Source organism: Anas platyrhynchos, chromosome W (assembly GCF_047663525.1).
Source record: "Anas platyrhynchos isolate ZD024472 breed Pekin duck chromosome W, IASCAAS_PekinDuck_T2T, whole genome shotgun sequence".
NCBI lineage: Eukaryota > Metazoa > Chordata > Aves > Anseriformes > Anatidae > Anas > Anas platyrhynchos.
This window is the reverse complement of record NC_092620.1, coordinates 10,270,672-10,290,046: the sequence shown is the minus strand read 5'-3', so window position 1 is coordinate 10,290,046 and position 19,375 is coordinate 10,270,672. Positions and strand designations below refer to the sequence as shown.

The 19,375-nt window shown below is 44.9% G+C and overlaps 1 protein-coding gene and 1 pseudogene across 7 annotated transcripts in view; one reads left to right on the top strand and one right to left on the bottom strand.

The window, feature by feature from the left end:
* LOC101804420 (chromodomain-helicase-DNA-binding protein 1) overlaps window positions 1–4,202 on the bottom strand; it is a 93,269-nt gene extending 89,067 nt beyond the window's left edge. For 5 of the 7 annotated variants that reach the window (XM_038169391.2, XM_038169392.2, XM_038169395.2 and 2 more), the window contains exons 1-2: window positions 3,861–4,202; window positions 1,831–2,033 (exon numbers count right to left, since the gene is read on the bottom strand). In XM_038169391.2, coding sequence (XP_038025319.1) covers window positions 1,831–1,883 — 53 coding nt within the window. In that variant the 5' untranslated portion in view covers window positions 1,884–2,033; window positions 3,861–4,202. Of the gene's footprint in view, window positions 1–1,830; window positions 2,034–3,458; window positions 3,595–3,860 lie in introns of those variants that run through there. The other 2 variants (XM_038169394.2, XM_038169387.2) reach the window with 2 other exon arrangements.
* Window positions 4,203–12,204: 8,002 nt separating this feature from the next.
* On the top strand, window positions 12,205–13,687 carry LOC140000529 (very low-density lipoprotein receptor pseudogene; annotated as a pseudogene).
* The last annotated feature ends 5,688 nt before the right edge of the window (window positions 13,688–19,375 follow it).

Genomic DNA, 19,375 nt, shown 5'->3' with positions numbered 1-19,375 from the left:
GAAAGATTTCTGGTCATCTACCAAACAAATGAAGAGATTCAAGAGTGGAAAGGAGCACAGGAGCATGGCCCTTTCCTTTCCCACATGCTTCAGAAATGCCTTTTCACTGCCAGTCACAGGGAATGGAAGACAGCTACAGTTCCTTACCACAGTGCTGGCCGTTTATATATAATCTAAGGTTTCCAATTAGCCCCTTCTCTAGCCCTCCTATTGCTGAGAATACTACAAGCTTTCCACAACTTCTGCAATTCATTATAAGAGTTTCTTTAAAACAATGTAAACTCCTTTTATAATAGTTATTTTAATAACATAAATTGGCTCAATTCTTTAAAACAGGAAATTTCACTCTTCATGTACAGAGTTTCCTGATTGCAAATGGTAAACATGCAAATATGCTTTCTGACATCTGCCTGTGAATTCAGTAGGCTACAGGGTTAATGATTAATAAAAAACTAGGGAAAAAAAGTTTTAACACTTTTTTAATAAAAAAAAAAGTTTTAAAATAGCTCAACAGCACATTTAAAACACAGAACAAAGTCTCACTTCACCAGCAACTATCAAGTTCCAAGTAATTTGCTGATATTTACTTTTAATAAAATTGTTCAGGAAGCTTTAATGATATTTATTTAGTTTAGTCTTATGAGAATTGCTACAGCTTTTAAATAACTTTGATATACCGGTATTTTTATATCAAAGTGGTCATAGCTTGATATGAAGTAATTTTCCTACATAATTTTTTTAGCTAGGTGGCTTTTTTCAAGTAGTAAAACCTTTCATAAATACAAGGTCAGAGTTGTCCCCAAAAAATTAATGTTTGTTGAAGGTCTTATTTATAATTCTCTAAAAGTTCAGAAGATTAGCTTTATTCACACTTCTATTTTGTTCATATTCCTCTACTCAACTGACAAAGCTTGTTTTGTTTATTTGTTTTATGTAACTGGGAATGTTTTGCCACTTAGTAGAAATAAATTTGTTTGCTAATTAGACAAGTACCATCTTTACTGGAAGGAGAGATCTTTATTTAAAATAAATTAGAGTTTACAAATTATTCACAAGATCCAAAGTTTATTATCTTTCTAGAATATTCCTAGGTATAACAAGAATAATGTCATCAAAAGAATACACAAGAGTTGTCAAAAGTTTCTTTAATTTTACTGCTCATAAATTTCCTAGAGATTTGCACCTAATATCAGCTAAACATTTCTCTCTTCCCCATCTTCCCACCCCATTACTCACTATGCTACATAGTGAATAGATTTTTTTTTTTAAATTTTTTTTTTTTAATTAGGAAAACAGTTGGGAAAGTTGTACTTCCATTTTGGAAACCAACCATGAATTTAACACTTTCCATTATACTGCTTTCACAGCTCAACAAAGAAGGAAGCCTCATAAAGTAGCACATATCAAAAGCTAGAATTAACAGCTCATTGTTCCAGCTTTAGAGATAGTCCAGTTCAGAGCTTATACAGCATATACTATGCATGCATGCCCTGCACTTCATAGACATGGAGTCTTATTTTAACATTTCAATCCAATCTGTTTCAGCTTTTAACACTTACGGCAACTTTTGAGGAAAAAAAAGAGTAACGCTGATACAGTTTTAATACTGGTTAAGTTCTATTCTGTAAGGTATATCCATGATTATTACAGTTATTAAACAAAACTATATGAAACTAACAAGCAGATTAAGCAGACAAAAAAAAAAAGCATAGCCAGTCCTCCTAAACATGTCCTGCTTGCTCACTAGGAAGTTTTGGCACAAAATTAAAAGGTAAAGCAGTTCTATTAAACAAAATACACAACCAGGGACTGAAACGACAAAGTGCTTACCTTGACTCTCCACTACTGTTTCTTACACGTTCTTCATCACTGTGCCCATTCATTGTAAATATTAAGAAGTTTAAAAGATAAATAGAAGTCACTCAGGTTACAAGGTGGATGTCAAGAATCCACTTCCTGGTACTCTGTGTTTTCCAGGTGATGTGTTTATTCAACCGTTCTTTGCATGCATTCAAGTTTTTTCCCAAAATTACCTAAAGTAATAAAACAACATGCACAATTTTAAACACAATTTGAAATATTTGATGGCTACAACTGAAAGATACTGAAAATTACCTGTCCCATCACACCAATGCTAGAAGAGTATATCTCACATTTTAACTGAAAAATATATTTTGTTATACTACGCTGAAAAAATTAAATAACTAAATGAAATACATGAAATGCACAGAAGGAAAGACCTTTTTTGCAGTTGGGCAAAAAACTATTAGGTCCCAGCCATTATATGTTCTTTTATGCAACTTTTCATTGATTGTACTACAAGTTCTGCAAAACCACTAGCTGCAGAATAGTTGCTGGTCTGCCCACAGACCAGCTTTGAAAATGCTATTCTTTTAAGTATTTTGGGTTGAGAAGAGTGGCTTACCATGTATCTGCATTATACCAGGTGGCATGATTTTTGCTATAGTACTATCTTAAGAACAACCAGATCTAAGTTTTAAAGGAAAAAAGCCTCCCAAATGCATAAATATAGACTACAGATATTAATGCTCTGCTAAGATCTGAAAAGTGAAATTATTTCATGCACAAAAAATATCAGAAGCATTTCCAGACACAAACATAATGCTTACATCCAGTTGAGTACAGAGGCTGGAAAATAAGGACTGTCCCTATTAAAAACAAAAAAGAAACAAAAAACAAACAACAAAAAAAACACAGCTCAACTACACCAAGCAAACAAGATCCCACAGGTGGAATGACTGTCATTTCACATACACAAACATCTTCAATCAGTTCACTAGCATCAGATACACCTACAAAAAGTTTAGACTCACTTTAAATGTAGTGCAAGTATGAACTCACTGATAATCAGCTAAAGAGCTGTGCCTCTCACTGATTTAGTGGCATGAAAGCAATTAGTGGCTCATCTGCAAGTTGCCTGCCTCGAACTGCTCCCTTCTAAGTACGACCCGACCCACAGCCTACGATAGGGGCAAGGGCTATCTCGTTCTGGGGTGGAAAAAACCCTGTGCTCAGGCACTATTTCGGACAGAAAGGGCACTCCAGCCATCAAACAAAGACAATGATGAAAGAAAAAGTGACAGGAAAAAGCCTTGTAACCCCAAAGCGGCCGCAAAGCAAGGCCAGGGCCCCAACGGCGGTGAGCCGAGCAGCTTAGTGCTTTCTCGAGAACCAGCAGCTGGCGTCCAACGGGGCCCAGCTCCCCACTGTTTGTCCTCCCGCGCCCAGGGGGCAAACACCTTGCTGCCTGCCTCCGTGTCTGGTACTCTCGGAATCCCTGGCGATACCCTTTTAGCGTCACGAAAGTCTTTCCTTGTCGCCAGCTCCCTTCTCCGCAGCGATCCTCCCCGTGCTCCGACCACGCTCTCGCAGCCTCCCGTTACCGACCGCTCCCAAAGCATTCCCGAGAGAAGCCGAGGCCAGAGCTGCATCCCTACCCCTCGTGGGTTCGCTTCCAACCCCCAGAGACAGCACTCCGCTGGTGGTGCACCCCGCGCAAGCGCTGCTCCTAGTAGAGTCACCAAGGCCGCCGCAGTCCTCCATGCTCACTTCCCCCAGCGCCCCCCATGGGCGGAGAAGAGCGAAGGCCGCACTACCAGCCGGTTCGTCACAGGCTCCCCCCACAGGAACCAGTGAAAAAGCCTCAACCCCAATTAGCTGCCTCGGCTCTCACAGCTCCCTCCCCCGTCGGATAACAGCGAGCAGGCCCAGGAGCCCAGATCCGCAGTAGGTATCCAGCCCCCTGTCCTCAGTACCAGCCACCTCCCCATCCATCTTCGAAAGCTACCGCACAACTCCAGACGAGAGAGGGAAAGGAACCATGACAGACCTCTACCTACCTGCGTGTGTGTGTTCGTGCCAGCCTCCCTAGCGCAAGACAGAGCTATGCTCCACAAAGAGGTTTGTGCTGTAACCTTTAGCCGAAGACTGCTCCGGTGACCGCCGCAGGGCCTGGACCGCCGGCTCCTCACAGCCCTGCACAGTGGGCTCGCCCGCAGCCCCCACCGGTTCGAACAATAGAGCCACCCCTCGCTCCCCCCCCCCCCTCCAAGCAGGGAGGAGCCTGGGAAAACACAGTAGGGGCTGTGCTGTGCCGCCGCTTCTTAAGTCCTCCCGACCATCGCCATCACGCTGCCGCTCCGCTCAACGTCCTCCTCTTCCCCTCAGTCAGATGGAAATCCTGGGTGTGATGTCAGTCCTGCGCCTTGGGACAGAGCAAGGAGGAGGAGCAATGGCTGGGAGGGGATAGCACCATCGTGTTATGGCGGCAGGAAGGGCGCAAGCGGCCTCCTTGCCGCACCGGATACTGGCTGAGCCGAGGGCAGCAGGTATCTGCCTGCCGCAGCAAACAAGCGCTGGGGCCAGTGTCGGTACCAGTACCGCTCTTGGTGCCTTCTGCAACTCCCATGTGAGGGGGCAGGGTGCGGTCCAGCCTGGGGGGTGCCCATGACCAGCACAGCGTGGCAGTGAACCTAGCCTAGACCACACTGAGAGAGGAAGTTAGGAGAATCTTATCAAGTAGTGATAGAGCACTGACAGCATTAAACTAGGATGCTACTTAGTGTCTTTGCTAACTATGGTGCACTGTGCAAATTAATTAAAGCAAGAAGCATTGGGCCCCTTACCAAGGTCAGTCTCCTAATAAGAGTGTGAGCCTATCTTAGGAAACTGGTAGAAATGGGTCCTGCGGATGGACAAGAGCCAAGGAGCAACTGAATCTGCACAAAGACAAGAGGTCAACTAGCGGTGATGAGGAAGAGTCATCAGTCTTCATCCCCACGACCCCCAACGACCACCACTAGAATACACTGTGCAAGCGCAGATGGAAGGAGTTTATGGAAATGACTCTTTGGAACTAATTTTAATATGAAGTGGGGATGGGTTATGAATATGTATAGGCGTATTGTGAAACTTCATGCATATATAACTCTTTACTGCATATAACCAAGGCAAGTTGCCGCATCAGGTGCGCACGACTTTGGCGGGACTACCCCTGTGCTGCCCAGCGCTGAATAAACATACCCACTTTACAATCTTACTGATTATGGAGTCTGTTTTCCGCAAGTCAGTTTGGCGAGCCAGCCAGGAGATGCTCTGCTCAGCTGCGGGATCGACTGCAGAGTGGACGCACCTAGGGGCACCCTGAGTATTTTCCTTGGAGGAGCCTCTGCTCTCAGCCGCTCAACGCGGGAGCAGACAAGGACCTCCTGAAGCTGCGGACAAACAGTATGTTTTACAGTACAGGAAGTCGTACACGTGACGGGGCAGCTGGTAAATCGTGCAGAGACATCTGGCGTGCAGCGTAGTCCCCATATGGGAGGAGGGTAACCTATAGGCTGACCGATAGTACGGTCAAGGAGAGATTTGGTGACTGATACGAGTGGTCAAAGGGTATTTGCTGACCAATAGAATCAAGGGGGATTTGCTGACCGACAGAGTGGCCACTAGCGATCTTGGCAGTAGATCAAGCAAATCTGAGGTTACCGCTGCATCCCAGTTTTGGGAGCCAGGATGGACCTGCTAATGACTGTATAAGAAGCATGGGAAGAAGGGTAAGCGGGCCTCTCACAATTGTGACAAGGTTACCTGGGTAATATTTTCATCTGCTGGAGGGATATTAATTGGAGCGTTAATAATTGTATGTCTTATTTGTGGATGTCTGGGTATCTCATGTTGAAAGCATTTGTGTATGTGTTTGAGACAGAGTATTGTTGTGAAGTGAATTACTCCACGAGGAACACAGCCAGAAATGATACAAACAAGTTTGGTTATTGTTTTAAGTGATATATTCTTGTGGTATGAACGAGAAGTGCAAGGGACCTCCCTGTGTGATTGCGTGATTGTGCTGTGTGAGTGAGACACAGCATTGCTGCAAAGTGAGTGCGGAGTTCCGATCTGTGGTTCCATATTCTCCGTGAGGGGATGTCGTGGTTCCGCTCGAGTGGGCAGCCGAGCTCCACCACAGCCGCTCTCTCACTCCCCCTCCTCAAAGAGGAATGGGGAGAAAATATGTGAAAGGGGCTCAAGGATTGAGATAAGGACGAGAAAATCACGCAATAATTAGTGTAACGGGCAAACCAGACTCAGCATAAGAAGACAGATAGTAAGATTTATTGCTCATTACTAACAAGCTAGAGAAGTGAGAAACAAAGGAAAGAAACCAAAAGCACCTCCCCCCCCATCCACCCTCTTCCACCTCCTCCCCCCGAGCGGCGCAGGGGAACGGGGGAATGGGGGTTATGGTCAGTCTACAGCACTTCTTCTCTGCCGCTCCTTCTCGGTCACTCTCGTCCCCTGTGCTGTGGGGTCCCACCCACGGGATGCAGTCCTTGATGAACTGATCCGGCGTGGGCTTCCCACAGGTAGCAGCTCTTCCAGCACTGCTCCAGATATGGGTCCGTACCACGGGGTCCATCCCTCAGGAGAAAACTGCTCCAACCTGGCTCCCCTACGGGCAGCAGCTCCTGCCAGATCACCTGCTCCTGCGTGGTCTCCTCTCCACGGGCTACAGGTCCGGCCCGGAATCTGCTCCGGCAGGGGTCTTCCACAGGCGGCAGCCTCCGTCGGTGCAGGGCCACCTGCTCCACCGTGGTCTCCTCCACGGGCTGCAGCGTGAAACCCTGCTCCACCGTGGTACTCCATGGGCTGCAGGGGGACATCCTGCTTCACCATGGTCCTCACCACAGGCCACAGGGGACTTCTGCTCCGGCGCCTGGAGCACCTCTCCCCCTCCTTCTACACTGACCTTGGCACCTGCAAGGCTGTTTCTCACTCCCTTGACTCTCCCGGCTGCTGTGTGGCGCAGCGTTTTTTTTCCCTGTCTTAAATATGCTCTCACAGAGGCGCAAAACAACATCGCTTATTGGCTCAGATCTGGGAAACAACGGGGCCCTTCCCAAACATGGGGCGGCTTCTAGATCTTTCTCACAGAAACCACCCCTATGGCCCCCTGCTACCAAAACCTTGCCACGTAAACCCACTACAGGGGAATGGCCGGAGATGAATGAAGCGCATGACAGTCTGAAAAGAAGTGCTGTTTTATCCAAGTGTTGATTGGTGGTGCCCAATATATGGGCCTGGCGGTATATCTTGTGATCCTATTTTGTTCTTAAACGTTTTGAGTGTGACAAGAAAAAAGGTGGGAGCATTATCTAAGTAACTAACAGTTTAGAAGTGTTGGTGTATTTGCTGTGGTGTTTGGTCAGTTTCCCAAGTACTGGGGGGGGAGGGGGCTGACTGATTATCAAAGCAGCAGAACTGAGAGAGTCATTTCTTTGGTGGTTCGGGCTTGAGCCCTGGGAATTTGGTAAGAAGGGGGAGAGTGAATTTATTTAGGTGTCAATACCTTTTAAACCCCCCATATTGACAGATACACAGGAGTGATTCCTTGTTTTGTGTGGGCTTACTAACAAAGTGCATGAGAAAAATCGGCATTCGGCTTGAAATTCGGTCCTGTTGAAATGTAAATTTTGTGGAAAAGGTGGTATTGTTTGTCTAGAAGATGGAAGGCTGAGTGCTTCAGGTGTTTTTCCGAAGTCCTGTGGATTTATGATTGGAACGGGGCTCATTAATAATCTGAAATAGTAAAGTTTGTATGTGGGAAGAAGAGTTTAATCCCAGAGAATTGGGACATTGGAGAAGAAGATTAGAAAAAGATAGTAAGTAGTAAAAAGGTTTGCCTGGAAATTGAACAAAGGACAGTAACTAATATAAATAAATAAAGGGGAATGGGAAATCAAGGAAATGGGTAATATCCAAAACAAAGACGTTTTAAAGAAAGCCTCCTTGGGCACACTGGCACACTATTGGCACATTGGAAGGATATTGTTAGAACTGGGGCGCACAGAAAGCAAGACGACTTCCACTAAGTATTGCAATCAATGGTGGCCAATACATAAGCTAAATGGCCACTTTATGGATCAATCGACTATAACACTATCTTGCAATTAATGTTGGTTTTGAGGAGAGAAGGGAAATAGGATGTATACTGATATGTTGTTTCAGCATCTTAGGGGGAAAAGGAGTGGAATTAAATTGGCCCCTGACTGAGCATTTGCTGTTGGCATGAGAAAAGTACAGGCTGGAGAAAGATAAAGGAAGGGTTGAAAGGGTTGTTGAAGGTGTTAAAAGTTGTGTGGCATGTAGTATTTAACAGAACTGTTTGAAGTTGAATGAGCAGGGAAAGAGGATGTAGGAATGTTAATAGTTCTGCCTCAACAGGAGGCTGTGATCTCAAAATCAGGGTGTGAGCCTTTGGGGCAGAGGGACCATGATGGGTCCGAGAGAGTTGTCATGGAAACAGAAAAGCAGCTCTTAAAACAACCTGAGTTCATGTGTGAGCTCAGATTGCCAATGGGACCGCTCAGGGAACTGTCAACGATTGCATTTCCCTGACAGACACACCCCCACTGAGACCCTAATCACCCCGGAAATTATGTAAATACCAAAATCTGGTTAAATTGGGAATTGAGAATCTGTTCCAGCAAGGTCCAAAAGAAATCCCTATGGAATTTTTGAATTTTTGGACCAACTTTGAAATACAATGAATAAAACAATAACTAAACAAAGAAACAGACAAAAAAATTGACCTGGCTTCAGAAAACAAACAGAGGTGGTTGGCTAGCCTCTTTCTAGGGCAATCGGTCCCTGATATCAGAAAGAAATTGTCTTAGGCTGCAGGATAAACATGCAACATTCAGGAATGACGGGGACCTGGGACATCTACCCTAGCAGGTCCACTAGTTGAAATAAAGCTAAGGAATGAAGAAGTGAGGCTTGATTTTTTTTGTTGGTTACAGGAACTTCTTTCTCTGTGTTAGTCTGTAAATGTAATAGGAGCAACTGGCCAACAGGAAAAGGCATTTTTTGTTGTTGTTGTTTTTTGGTTTTCAGTGCTTGAAATTTAAATTGGGAAAAATGATTGGAATTACAAAATAAGAAAAGCAGTCAAATTTGGTTCATGGTATTAGATTTAAAGGATGCCTTTTTCTGCCTGCCCGTGGCAACTGAAAGCAGGAAACTCTTTGCCTTTGAATGGGAAAATCCTAATAGAGGACGGAAAACTCAGCTTACTTGGACTGTGCTACCACAGGGGTTCAAGAATAGCACCACCATATTCAGGAACTGTGATCTTGAAGCTCGAAAGACCCCTTCGGGAAAAGGGGACACTGTTGCAATACAGAAATGATAGCTACTATTGAAGAAAAGGAATGTGTAGAATGGACTATTAGTTTAGTAAAATTTTTCGGCACTAATACTGTGAACCCAGCCTCTTTCCTTAGTAACAGAGTTTCCAGATCACCTAATCATGATTGCATCAAAACCACAGGCACAGTATACTCCAGCTGACCAGACTTAAAGGATACACCCCTAGAAGATGTGGAGGATTGGTATATAGATGGCAGCAGCTTCGTCCACCAGGGACTTCACCTCACAGGATATGCGGTAACAAACATCAGACCAAAAGGTGGAAATCATCGCCTTAATAAGTTTTTTGAGCTGGCAAACATTTGGACAGATTTGAAATATGCCTTTGGTGTGGTGCATACACATGGGGCAATACACATGGAAGGAGAGAGGACTTTTATCTTCCTCAATTAAACATGCAGAAGAGATACTGAAATTACTCTGAACGGTATACCTGCCTACATCAAGCAGAAAATACTGATATTGAAAAGGGAAATAGATTGGCTGATGCAGGAGACAAAGGGGTGGCAGAACAGGCATCCGAGAGTCAAATTTTGGCACTAGTACCAGGAACAGAAAACCAGGCATTAACAAAAGCTTCAGAAAATGAAGTAGAATATTCTAAGATGTAAACGGAAAATGTTACCTACAGGTTTAATGTAAATAAATGATGGGAGAATTGTGATACCATATTAAATTGAATGGTAATTGGAGAACATAATAAAGCATGCTGGGGAGCTGAAGTAGTATAAGAGCTTTTAAATAGAAAATGGATAGGGCCTAATTTGTATACCATTGTTAGGCAGGTATAAAAGTAATCAAGCTCCAAACAGTGGCAAATTAATTTTTTTTTGAACTCCCAAGAAAAGGGGAGTATCAGTATTTATTGGTATTAACTGACACCTTTTCAGGATGGACAGAAGCATTCCCGACTAGAACAGCCAAGGCTTGGGAGGTAATTAAGATACAAGAAATAATACCTTGTTTTGGAGTTCCAGCAACTATATCCTCTGACAGGGGCAAAAGTGGTACAACAAATTACTTCATACCACATATCGCCCTCAGTCAAGTGGCCAAGTAGTAAAAATGAAACACTTAATCAAAGAACAAATTGTGAAATTGGGACAGGAAGCAAATTGGGCCTGGCCTCAGTCTCTTCCTTTAGCCCATTTGCATATACAAACTAGACTAAGGGCAAAGGAAGGGTTAAGCCCCGTTGAAATCTTACAAAGAGGAATATCCATGCAAGCTGGGGATGAAATTATGACCTCCTATATGGTGGTCTTAGGTAAACAGCTTAATGAAATTGGAAAGCATGTGAGTGGGACTCCAGGTAGAGGGTTAGATGGACCAGTGCACAATATACAACCTGCAGATTATGTTTACGTAAAGTCTCTTGCAGAGAAGACCTTGAAGCCACAGTAGGAAGGACCATTCCAGGTACTCCTTACCTCTTTCACAGCAATCAGAATCAAGGAGCAGAATGCCTGGATCCATCACACCAGAGTGAAAAAGGCACCCAAGACCCCATGGAAGGTTACTTGGGTGAAACATGGAAGGTTACATTTCTCACGGTCTTAATGGTATTATAGGTCAAGGAAACTGACTGTTGGGTGTACACAGTGTTGCGTAGAGGCAACCTAGAATTATGAATTGGACATCGACCTTTGTGCACCCAAGAAATGGTGTTGAGGGATTTCTTGAAACAGCAAAAATCCCATGGCTTGCTGTAGCTGAGCAAACCAAGCTACCAGGGCAACTATGAGAAGTTCCCATGACAGTGTTCCCACATCGCCCAATTGAGGAATTCAGAAAAATATTGTTACCAGTAGCTGGCTTCAAGGACAAAGTCTATGTGACTGCTAATCACAAAGGGTTGTTTTCTTGCAGGTGGGGTTGTTTTCTTATAGTTGTTTGAGTGCTTTTGACCAATAACCTTGTGTGAAACACTGTCCACCCCTGTTAAGTTCTCTATAAAAGTAAGGCTATTCGGGCAATAAAATGGAGCATGATCTGACTCTGCTGGTGTCTGTCGTGCTTTCGGCCGTGCTTCCTGCAACATATGGCGCCCGAACAGGCTGAGACCCGAACAGGCTGAGGCCGGGACATGGGAGCGGCGCCGGGACATGGGAGCGGCGCCGTGAGATCCGAGGCACACGGCAAGCCGACCACCGCACAGAGAGAAGCATTGAAACACCCTACTAACTGACCTGGGCAACGGCCTCGGGGTGAGAAACGGGACTCGGAATCGCGGTGGGACGCGGGAAACGTAATCGCGGTGGGACGCGGAAAAGGGAATCGCGGTGAGACGCGGAAAAGGGAATCGCGGTGGGATGCGGAAAAGGGAATCGCGGTGGGACGCGGAAAAGGGAATCGCGGTGGGACGCGGAATCGCGGTGGGACGCGGAAAAAGGAATCGCGGTGGCACGCGGAAAAGGGAATCGCGGTGGGACGCGGAATCGCGGTGGGACGCGGAAAAAGGAATCGCGGAGAGACGCGGGAAATTTGAAGTAATCGCATGAAATTGAAGTAATCGCGGTGCGATGCGGGACATCCGAGATCGAGTTGCTACGGGAGACCAGAGGCGTCAGTGGACGCCGGCAGCCGACCCTCACCGTGTGTCGAGTCGGCACAGAGCAGAGGGGCGGACATCAGGACCCTGCAGCCTGTCTGACGTAACCATGGAGGCGGCAGCAGCGGCTGTGCTGCTTCTCTCTGGCATTCTTTTCGTAAGAGGTTTATCTTGCAATGCAAAAAAAAGACTATTCGTCCCCAGATCGGTGTTATAACTCGGTTTCTGGATAACATTCCGTGGGGTTGCCTCATTCTACGGACTATTAATGACGATTTAGCTCTATTGCAGGGCAGGAGTGCAGAGACGCAGATTACACTGCCAAATGACCACCGGCAGGCTCGTTCACAAACAGCTTCTAGGATTGCAGCTGGCACTGCCTGCAGCCGTATAGCAGACGTTACGCTCTCTTTCCTAACTAGTAATCATGTGTCTTATCCATTTGTGGTGAATGGTCAGTGGCAAAAAGAAAAGGGGAGAGTAAGGGGCGGCAAAGACAGAAACGGTACCAGGAGGATGCCACTGACACTGACAGCACGGGTAATAGGAGTAGTATAAGTGACACAGGTGCAGAGCGGTGGCGGGCGCTGCTGCGCTGTGGGGCATTCTGCCTGCTGCTCGCCCTCGCCTGCCTGTGCACTGCTGCCGACAGTGCTAGAGCAAAATGTGAAGACTGCTCAGATGGCAGTGATGAGAGTGCTTGTGTGAAGAAGACGTGTGCTGAATCTGACTTTGTGTGCAACAGTGGTCAGTGTGTGCCAAATAGATGGCCGTGTGATGGGGATCCGGACTGTGAAAATGGGTCTGATGAGAGTGCTGATCTGTGTCATATGAGAACATGTCGGGTAAATGAAATTAGCTGTGGTCCTCAGTCAGTCCAGTGTATCCCAGTGTCCTGGAAATGTGATGGTGAAAAGGACTGTGACAGTGGAGAAAATGAAGAGAATTGTGGCAATGTGACTTGTAGTGCAGCAGAATTCACATGCAGTAGTGGGCAATGTATTTCCAAAAGCTTTGTCTGCAATGGTCAAGATGACTGCAGTGATGGTAGTGATGAGCTGGAGTGTGCACCTCCTACCTGTGGTGTTCATGAGTTTCAGTGCAAGAATTCTACCTGCATCCCTATCAGCTGGGTGTGTGATGATGATGCTGACTGCTCCGACCACTCGGATGAATCTTTGGAGCAGTGTGGCCGCCAGCCTGCACCTCCAGTGAAGTGTTCTGCGAGTGAGGTGCAGTGCGGCTCAGGTGAATGTATCCACAAGAAGTGGCGATGTGACAGAGATCCTGATTGCAAGGATGGAAGTGATGAAATTAACTGCCCTTCTCGGACCTGCAGGCCAGACCAGTTCAGATGTGTAGATGGGAACCGTGTCCATGGGAGTAGGCAGTGCAGTGGTGTGAGAGACTGTCTGGATGGCACTGATGAAGCAAACTGTAACGATGTTATTCAGTGCTCTGGACCTGGCAAATTCAAGTGCAGAAGTGGAGAATGCATAGATATCAATAAAGTGTGTAACCAGCAGAGAGGCTGCAAGGACTGGAGTGATGAGCCCCTGAAGGAATGCAACATAAATGAATGTGACTGTCCAGCCGGGTTTGATTTTGTAGACAAGAGAAACTGTGGAGATTTTGATGAATGTCAAAACCCTGGTATCTGTAGTCAAATCTGTATCAACCTGAAAGGTGGCTACAAATGTGAACGTAGCCGTGGATATCAGATGATTCCTGCTACAGGAACCTGGAAAAGGGCCATACCAGTACAAAAACACAAATAACACCTGTGATTACAATGACGCTGCTAAGCAGGGTTTAGGGGTTTATAGCATGGAGACAAGGGGTAACAACTACAGTGTTTGGAACAATTGTACAGCTTTGGCCTTGCCTCCTGATGTGCTTCTGATTTGTGGGGATGGGGCCTGGCATGGTATCCCTGCAAATGCTGTCAGATGTCCATGTTACTTAGATAAACTCATTGTATTTGCTCCTAGCTTGTTACAGTTGCGTGAGATCACCAGACATAAATGGGCATTGCTTGCATCGGATTGCAATGATAATGTTGAATTGTGTGGGGTTGCAGCTAGAGCGGCATTAGCAATTTCAGTGCCTGGAGTGGCATCTGCGGCCGCACGTAACAACTTAGAAAAATTGGAATGCTGGGCCGAGAGGCAAGCCTATGCCACGACAGAGATACTTGAGGAGATGTTACCAGATCAAAATAGTCTGCGACATCTGCTTTTACAGGATCAAGCTGCTATTGACATCTTGCTTTTGGCTCAAAGGAATGGGTGTGAGGACTTTAAGGGAATGTACTGTTTAAACCTTTCTGATCATAATGAGTCAATTCACAAATCCATTACTTTCCTGAAAGAGCATATTAGAAAGATTCAGTATGGTATCAATCCTTTCAATCAATGGTTCACTGACTTGTTTGAAACAAGGTGTAGATGGTTGCTGGGTTTAGTCACAAGGGGATTAAGGATTTGGTTTATGGTGGTGGTAATCATCGTTGTGTGTTGTAAGTATAGCTAAAGAGTTGCTTGTAAAACTGCTGTGTTGGGCTTGGTTTGCTCAAAAGAAGAAGGGGGAATTGTTGAGGGATTTCTTGAAACAGCAAAAATCCCATGGCTTGCTGTAGCTGAGCAAACCAAGCTACCAGGGCAACTATGAGAAGTTCCCATGACAGTGTTCCCACGTCGCCCAATTGAGGAATTCAGAAAAATATTGTTACCAGTAGCTGGCTTCAAGGACAAAGTCTACGTGACTGCTAATCACAAAGGGTTGTTTTCTTGCAGGTGGGGTTGTTTTCTTGTAGTTGTTTGTCTGAGTGCTTTTGACCAATAACCTTGTGTGAAACACTGTCCACCCCTGTTAAGTTCTCTATAAAAGTTAGGCTATTCAGGCAATAAAATGGAGCATGATCTGACTCTGCTGGTGTCTGTCGTGCTTTCGGCCGTGCTTCCTGCAACAAAATGGAACATGTCGATTTGGCAAGGATGATCGTGAACATCTAGGGGAGAGATTTGAACTAATCCCACGCAAATATGTTAACATATACACCAGGTGCTTAAACGATAAAACCCCATGCATAGGTACAGGTCCACTTAGTTATTTAGCCCAGGAATCTGACAATTGTATTATGGCAGAATATTTAGGAACTTTTAATCTTACTAAAATTAGAGATTATGGTGTAGGTGTCACAATATGTGCTGATAAAAAGGATCCAAGTCAGGATCTCACGGCCTCAATTCTCTCACGCAAATTTGCAAGCTACAAAAAGGATTCTATTGGCTATGTGGAGATGGGAGTGCTAGAAAAAAGCTTACCCTTAAATTGGAAAGGTCATTGTATCGGGGGCTATCTTAGCCCTCGAGGGGGTATATTCACTGAACCACCTCCGGGAATAGTCCAGACCTTATGAAGACAAACACATACTGTTTCAAATAACCCCCTCGTGATGAGACCCATGGGATTCCATAGTTTTGTAAGGTGGTTGATTCCATCCCTGGGAATAAGTGAATTAGAAAAAGCTATCATAAATATCTATGCCACAGCCGATGCTTTTTTGGCATTACAGGAAGAAATTTCCTCCCTACATAAAGTAATGCTTCAGAATAGGATGGGATTAGAAATGCTTTTAGCCAAGGAGGGAGGATTGTGTACAGTCATAAACCAAACTTGGTGTGTATATGTTAACAAAAACAAATTGAGACTGACCTGGAGAAGATTTGGGAAAAGAATAAAATTTTGCATGCAGTAGCTCAGGATGATACATCCTGGGGATTTACAGACTTGGTAAAAAAAAAAAAATAACTTCCTGGTTGCCAAACCTAACCTGGCTGAAACAGTTGTTTATCACAATAATCGTGGTCGTGGTTTTGTTCGTGGTTCTTTGCGTAGTGATCCAATATACCTTATGGTATTTTAAGAGTACAGGAAACTCCTACAGCGAGTGGAAAAAGAACCAACTCAGATGAAAACTGGAGTCTAACAGATATTTTGAAAGAGTGATAGATAAAGAAACACTATATTGAACCTAGAAATAGTAAAAGAACTTTACGACCCCTGATGACCACCACCAGAATACACTGTGCAAGAGCAGATGGGAGGAGTTTATGGAAATGACTCTTTGGAACTAATTTTAATATGAAGTGGGGACATGTTATGCATATGTATAGGTGTATTGGGAAACTTCATGCATATATAACTCTTTACTGCATATAACCAAGGCAAGTTGCCGCATCAGGTGCGCACGACTTTGGCGGGACTACCCCTGTGCTGCCCAGCACTGAATAAACATACCTACTTTACAATCTTACTGATTGTGGAGTCCATTTTCCGCAAGTCAACATGTTACCATTTAGTGTAGTGTGGGTGGGGTTATTTGTTTAAGGTTTTTCCTGTGTAAAATCAGAGACCCCTAACAAACACATATGCATTTCTTAGTCTTCCTACACAGTTAAAAGTGGCATTAGGGCATATTTAGGAAGGCTTGGCATGTAGCTGCACAGAGAACACATGCCTCCATGAGGAAGGCATCCCCCAGCTGAAGGCAGTGCACTCCTTTTGATATTGTCCTTTAGTTGAAATGATTAATGACCAAGCTGTTTGTTTAGGTGGCTCATGTTCATTAAAAATAATAATAATAATAACGTGTTATCGCTACAGTCTACGTGTTTCCAGAGTGTTAAAAGAAAGTAGTGGCTGCTGGGTAAAAACTACACTCTGAGCATTACAGCTTCACAGCCAAATGTGTTGGAAAGAGGAAGCAATTCACCTGCTTTCTCCTCTTTAGATTCACACATATACAATTATGCACTGTTATGCTAGGGAGGATTGTGGGGTCATGTCTGACGAGGATGTAGTACCATACTTGGAAATTTCTTCAGCACCCTGCAAGAGTAAAATAAATTGAGATTAGCATGAAAACAGTTTGCTCATGAAAGAAGGAAAAGTTTGAAAGAAGAGTCCTTGTGTGGATACATCAGAGCAAGGTGGCTACAGTAGCTGTCAAATCAGTTCATGCTTGAAGAGCTGTGTTGGCCAGGAGCCAGCATCTGAGCCACAGTAGGTCAGCTAGAGACCTTGGGCCTAGGGATTATTTTATGGCTGCCACACCCCCCCCCCCCCCCCGGGTGAGCAACACTGGGCAGCCAAGGCATCCCCTCAGCAGATCTGCACGGGTTTCCTGGAACTGCTCCTTTGGCCCACTGTTGTGGTTTAACCTGGCAGGCAGCTAAGCATCACACAGCTGTTTGCTCACACACACACAGTGAGATGGGAGAGAAAATTGAAAAAGGTAGAAGTGTGAGAGCTTGTGGGTTGAGATAAAGGAGAGGAGGGGAGGAGAGGAGAGGCCAAGTGATGCACAACACAATTGTTCACCGCTAGCCGACTGATGCCTAGCTGTCGCGTTAAAGGGGTGTAGCTGATTAACCGTTACGGGCCCAGTTGGATTCAGAGTACTGAACCAGTCGGACATTCACCAAAACTGGGGGTCCGTTCGGACATTCACCAAAAACGTAATAACCGCCTGGGGGTCCGCTCAGACATTCACCAAAAACGTATTAACCACCTGGGGGTCCGTTCAGACATTCACCAACAATGCATTAACCGTCTGGGGGTCTGGTTAGATTCAGAACACTGAACTATCACGGACAACCACCCTCACCCTAGTTGCATTAATGAGAGCTATCACAATGCAATCAAGTATGGTTTATTACAGCAACAGATAATCAGGTTCTTTTGGATTGCCGGTGATAGTGACTATCTGCAAAAGCAAGCTAGTATGCATGAAATACACAGGTGTTGTAGGTGTTACAGATGTTATACAGGTGTTATAGGTGTTGTAGGTGTTACAGATGTTATAGATGTTATAAGTGTTACAGATGTTATAGGTGTTACAGGTGTTACAGGTGTTACAGGTGCGCAGCCTAGAAATAAACGCGTTAAAAGGATCAAAGACTCTATAGAGATTTATAAGCAAATATTCAGATCTCACCCAAAGGCGTCCCAATGGGGGGGGAAGAGAGGCTCAGCCCGTCGACTGATCCCAGGAGTCAGGAGGTCCTAAGGATGTTGTATGTCCTCGGGATGGTATCTCCCCTGACGATGGTATCTTCCCTAACATCCCCTCTCTCTTGGGCCAATTTATATTATTTTCTATCTTTTAGGTGGAGCTTGAGTGGCTCTAGTCAAGCATATCTTAGTTATGATTGGTGTAAAGTTTTCCCGTCTCCGTTTAAAGTAATAGGCTCCGAGAAATTCAGAGCGCATGCTCGGTGAGGGGTGGTCGCACCTTGGAGGCGGGTAGCTTTTGGGATGGAGGTGTGTTTTGGTATTATAATGATATTATAATGAGCAAAAAGTACACTAGGGTACAGCATTTGTTAAAACATGACAGGTCTTTGGCTTAGGGTGGCAAAAAGTGCAGCTTTGTGCACAAGAACAATCGAGGCCCCACCTGATTACAGAGCCTAGCCGTGGTGTCTCCACTCCACTCCACGCTCCGTGGTGTTCCTTAGAGCTAGCACACCAAGTTTCCCCAGCGCGATAGCATCTAAGGTTGGGAGCCTAGGGAACGCTCAGGTAATGCAGTTATGCCCTACCCTGAAAGCCTCTTCAATGCTGTACCTTTTCCTTAAAAGTGTGAATGTTAGCTTTATTTTCCTAGTTACTTCAGGCATTTACACCACACTAGCCAATCCCTGAGCAACAGCAGCTCCCCTGGCCAATTCCCCCCTGCTCTTATTGTTCAGCATGATGTCATATGGTATGGAATATTCCTTTGGTCAGTATGGATCAGCTGTCCTGATTCTCAGAGCTTCTGGTGTATCTCTAGCCTCCTTGCTGTCAGGGCAGTATGAGAAGCTGGAAAGTCCCTGACTTAGCGTAAGCACTGCTCAGCAACAACTAAAACTTCAGTGTGTTAGCAACATTATTTTCATTCTAAATCCAAAACACAGCATCATACCAGCTACTAGGAAGAAAATTAACTCTAGCCCAGCCAAAACCAGGACACCCACCAAGTAAGTGTTGGGATCGACTATTGCGCATTGAAACTCCATTTCCATTTTGGAACCAGACTGAAGCAGCAGAGACTAGATGAAGCACTTCCACTAGTCCCTCTCTCAAACACTATAGGAAAATACCTCAAAATCTCAGGGATTAAAGACAGAATAAACTTTTATTCCTCCCCTAGAGTTAAAAAAAATGCATAAGGTGTTCAGACAAGAAAACAGCTTCAAAGTCTGCAAAAAAAAAGCTGTATTAGACTATGTTCCTTACTGAAGCACTTAAGTTTGCCTAAGTCAGCTTAAGGGAGTATACTTCATTGTGTTAGAGAAAGATGCCACAAAATCAATGGACTTTAAACTCAGGAATGTCAGAATGTAAGTAACTGCCTTAAATTGAAATGAAAAAAAAAAATAAGGTATTTAACACTGAAACACTTTACCAAGGTGTAGTGGGTCTGGCTGGGATGGAGCTAATTTTCTTTATAACAGCCCACATGGTCCTGTGTTTTGGATTTGTGACTGAAACTGTTGATAAGACACCAGTGTTTTGGGTATTGCTGAACAGTGCTTGCACAGCATT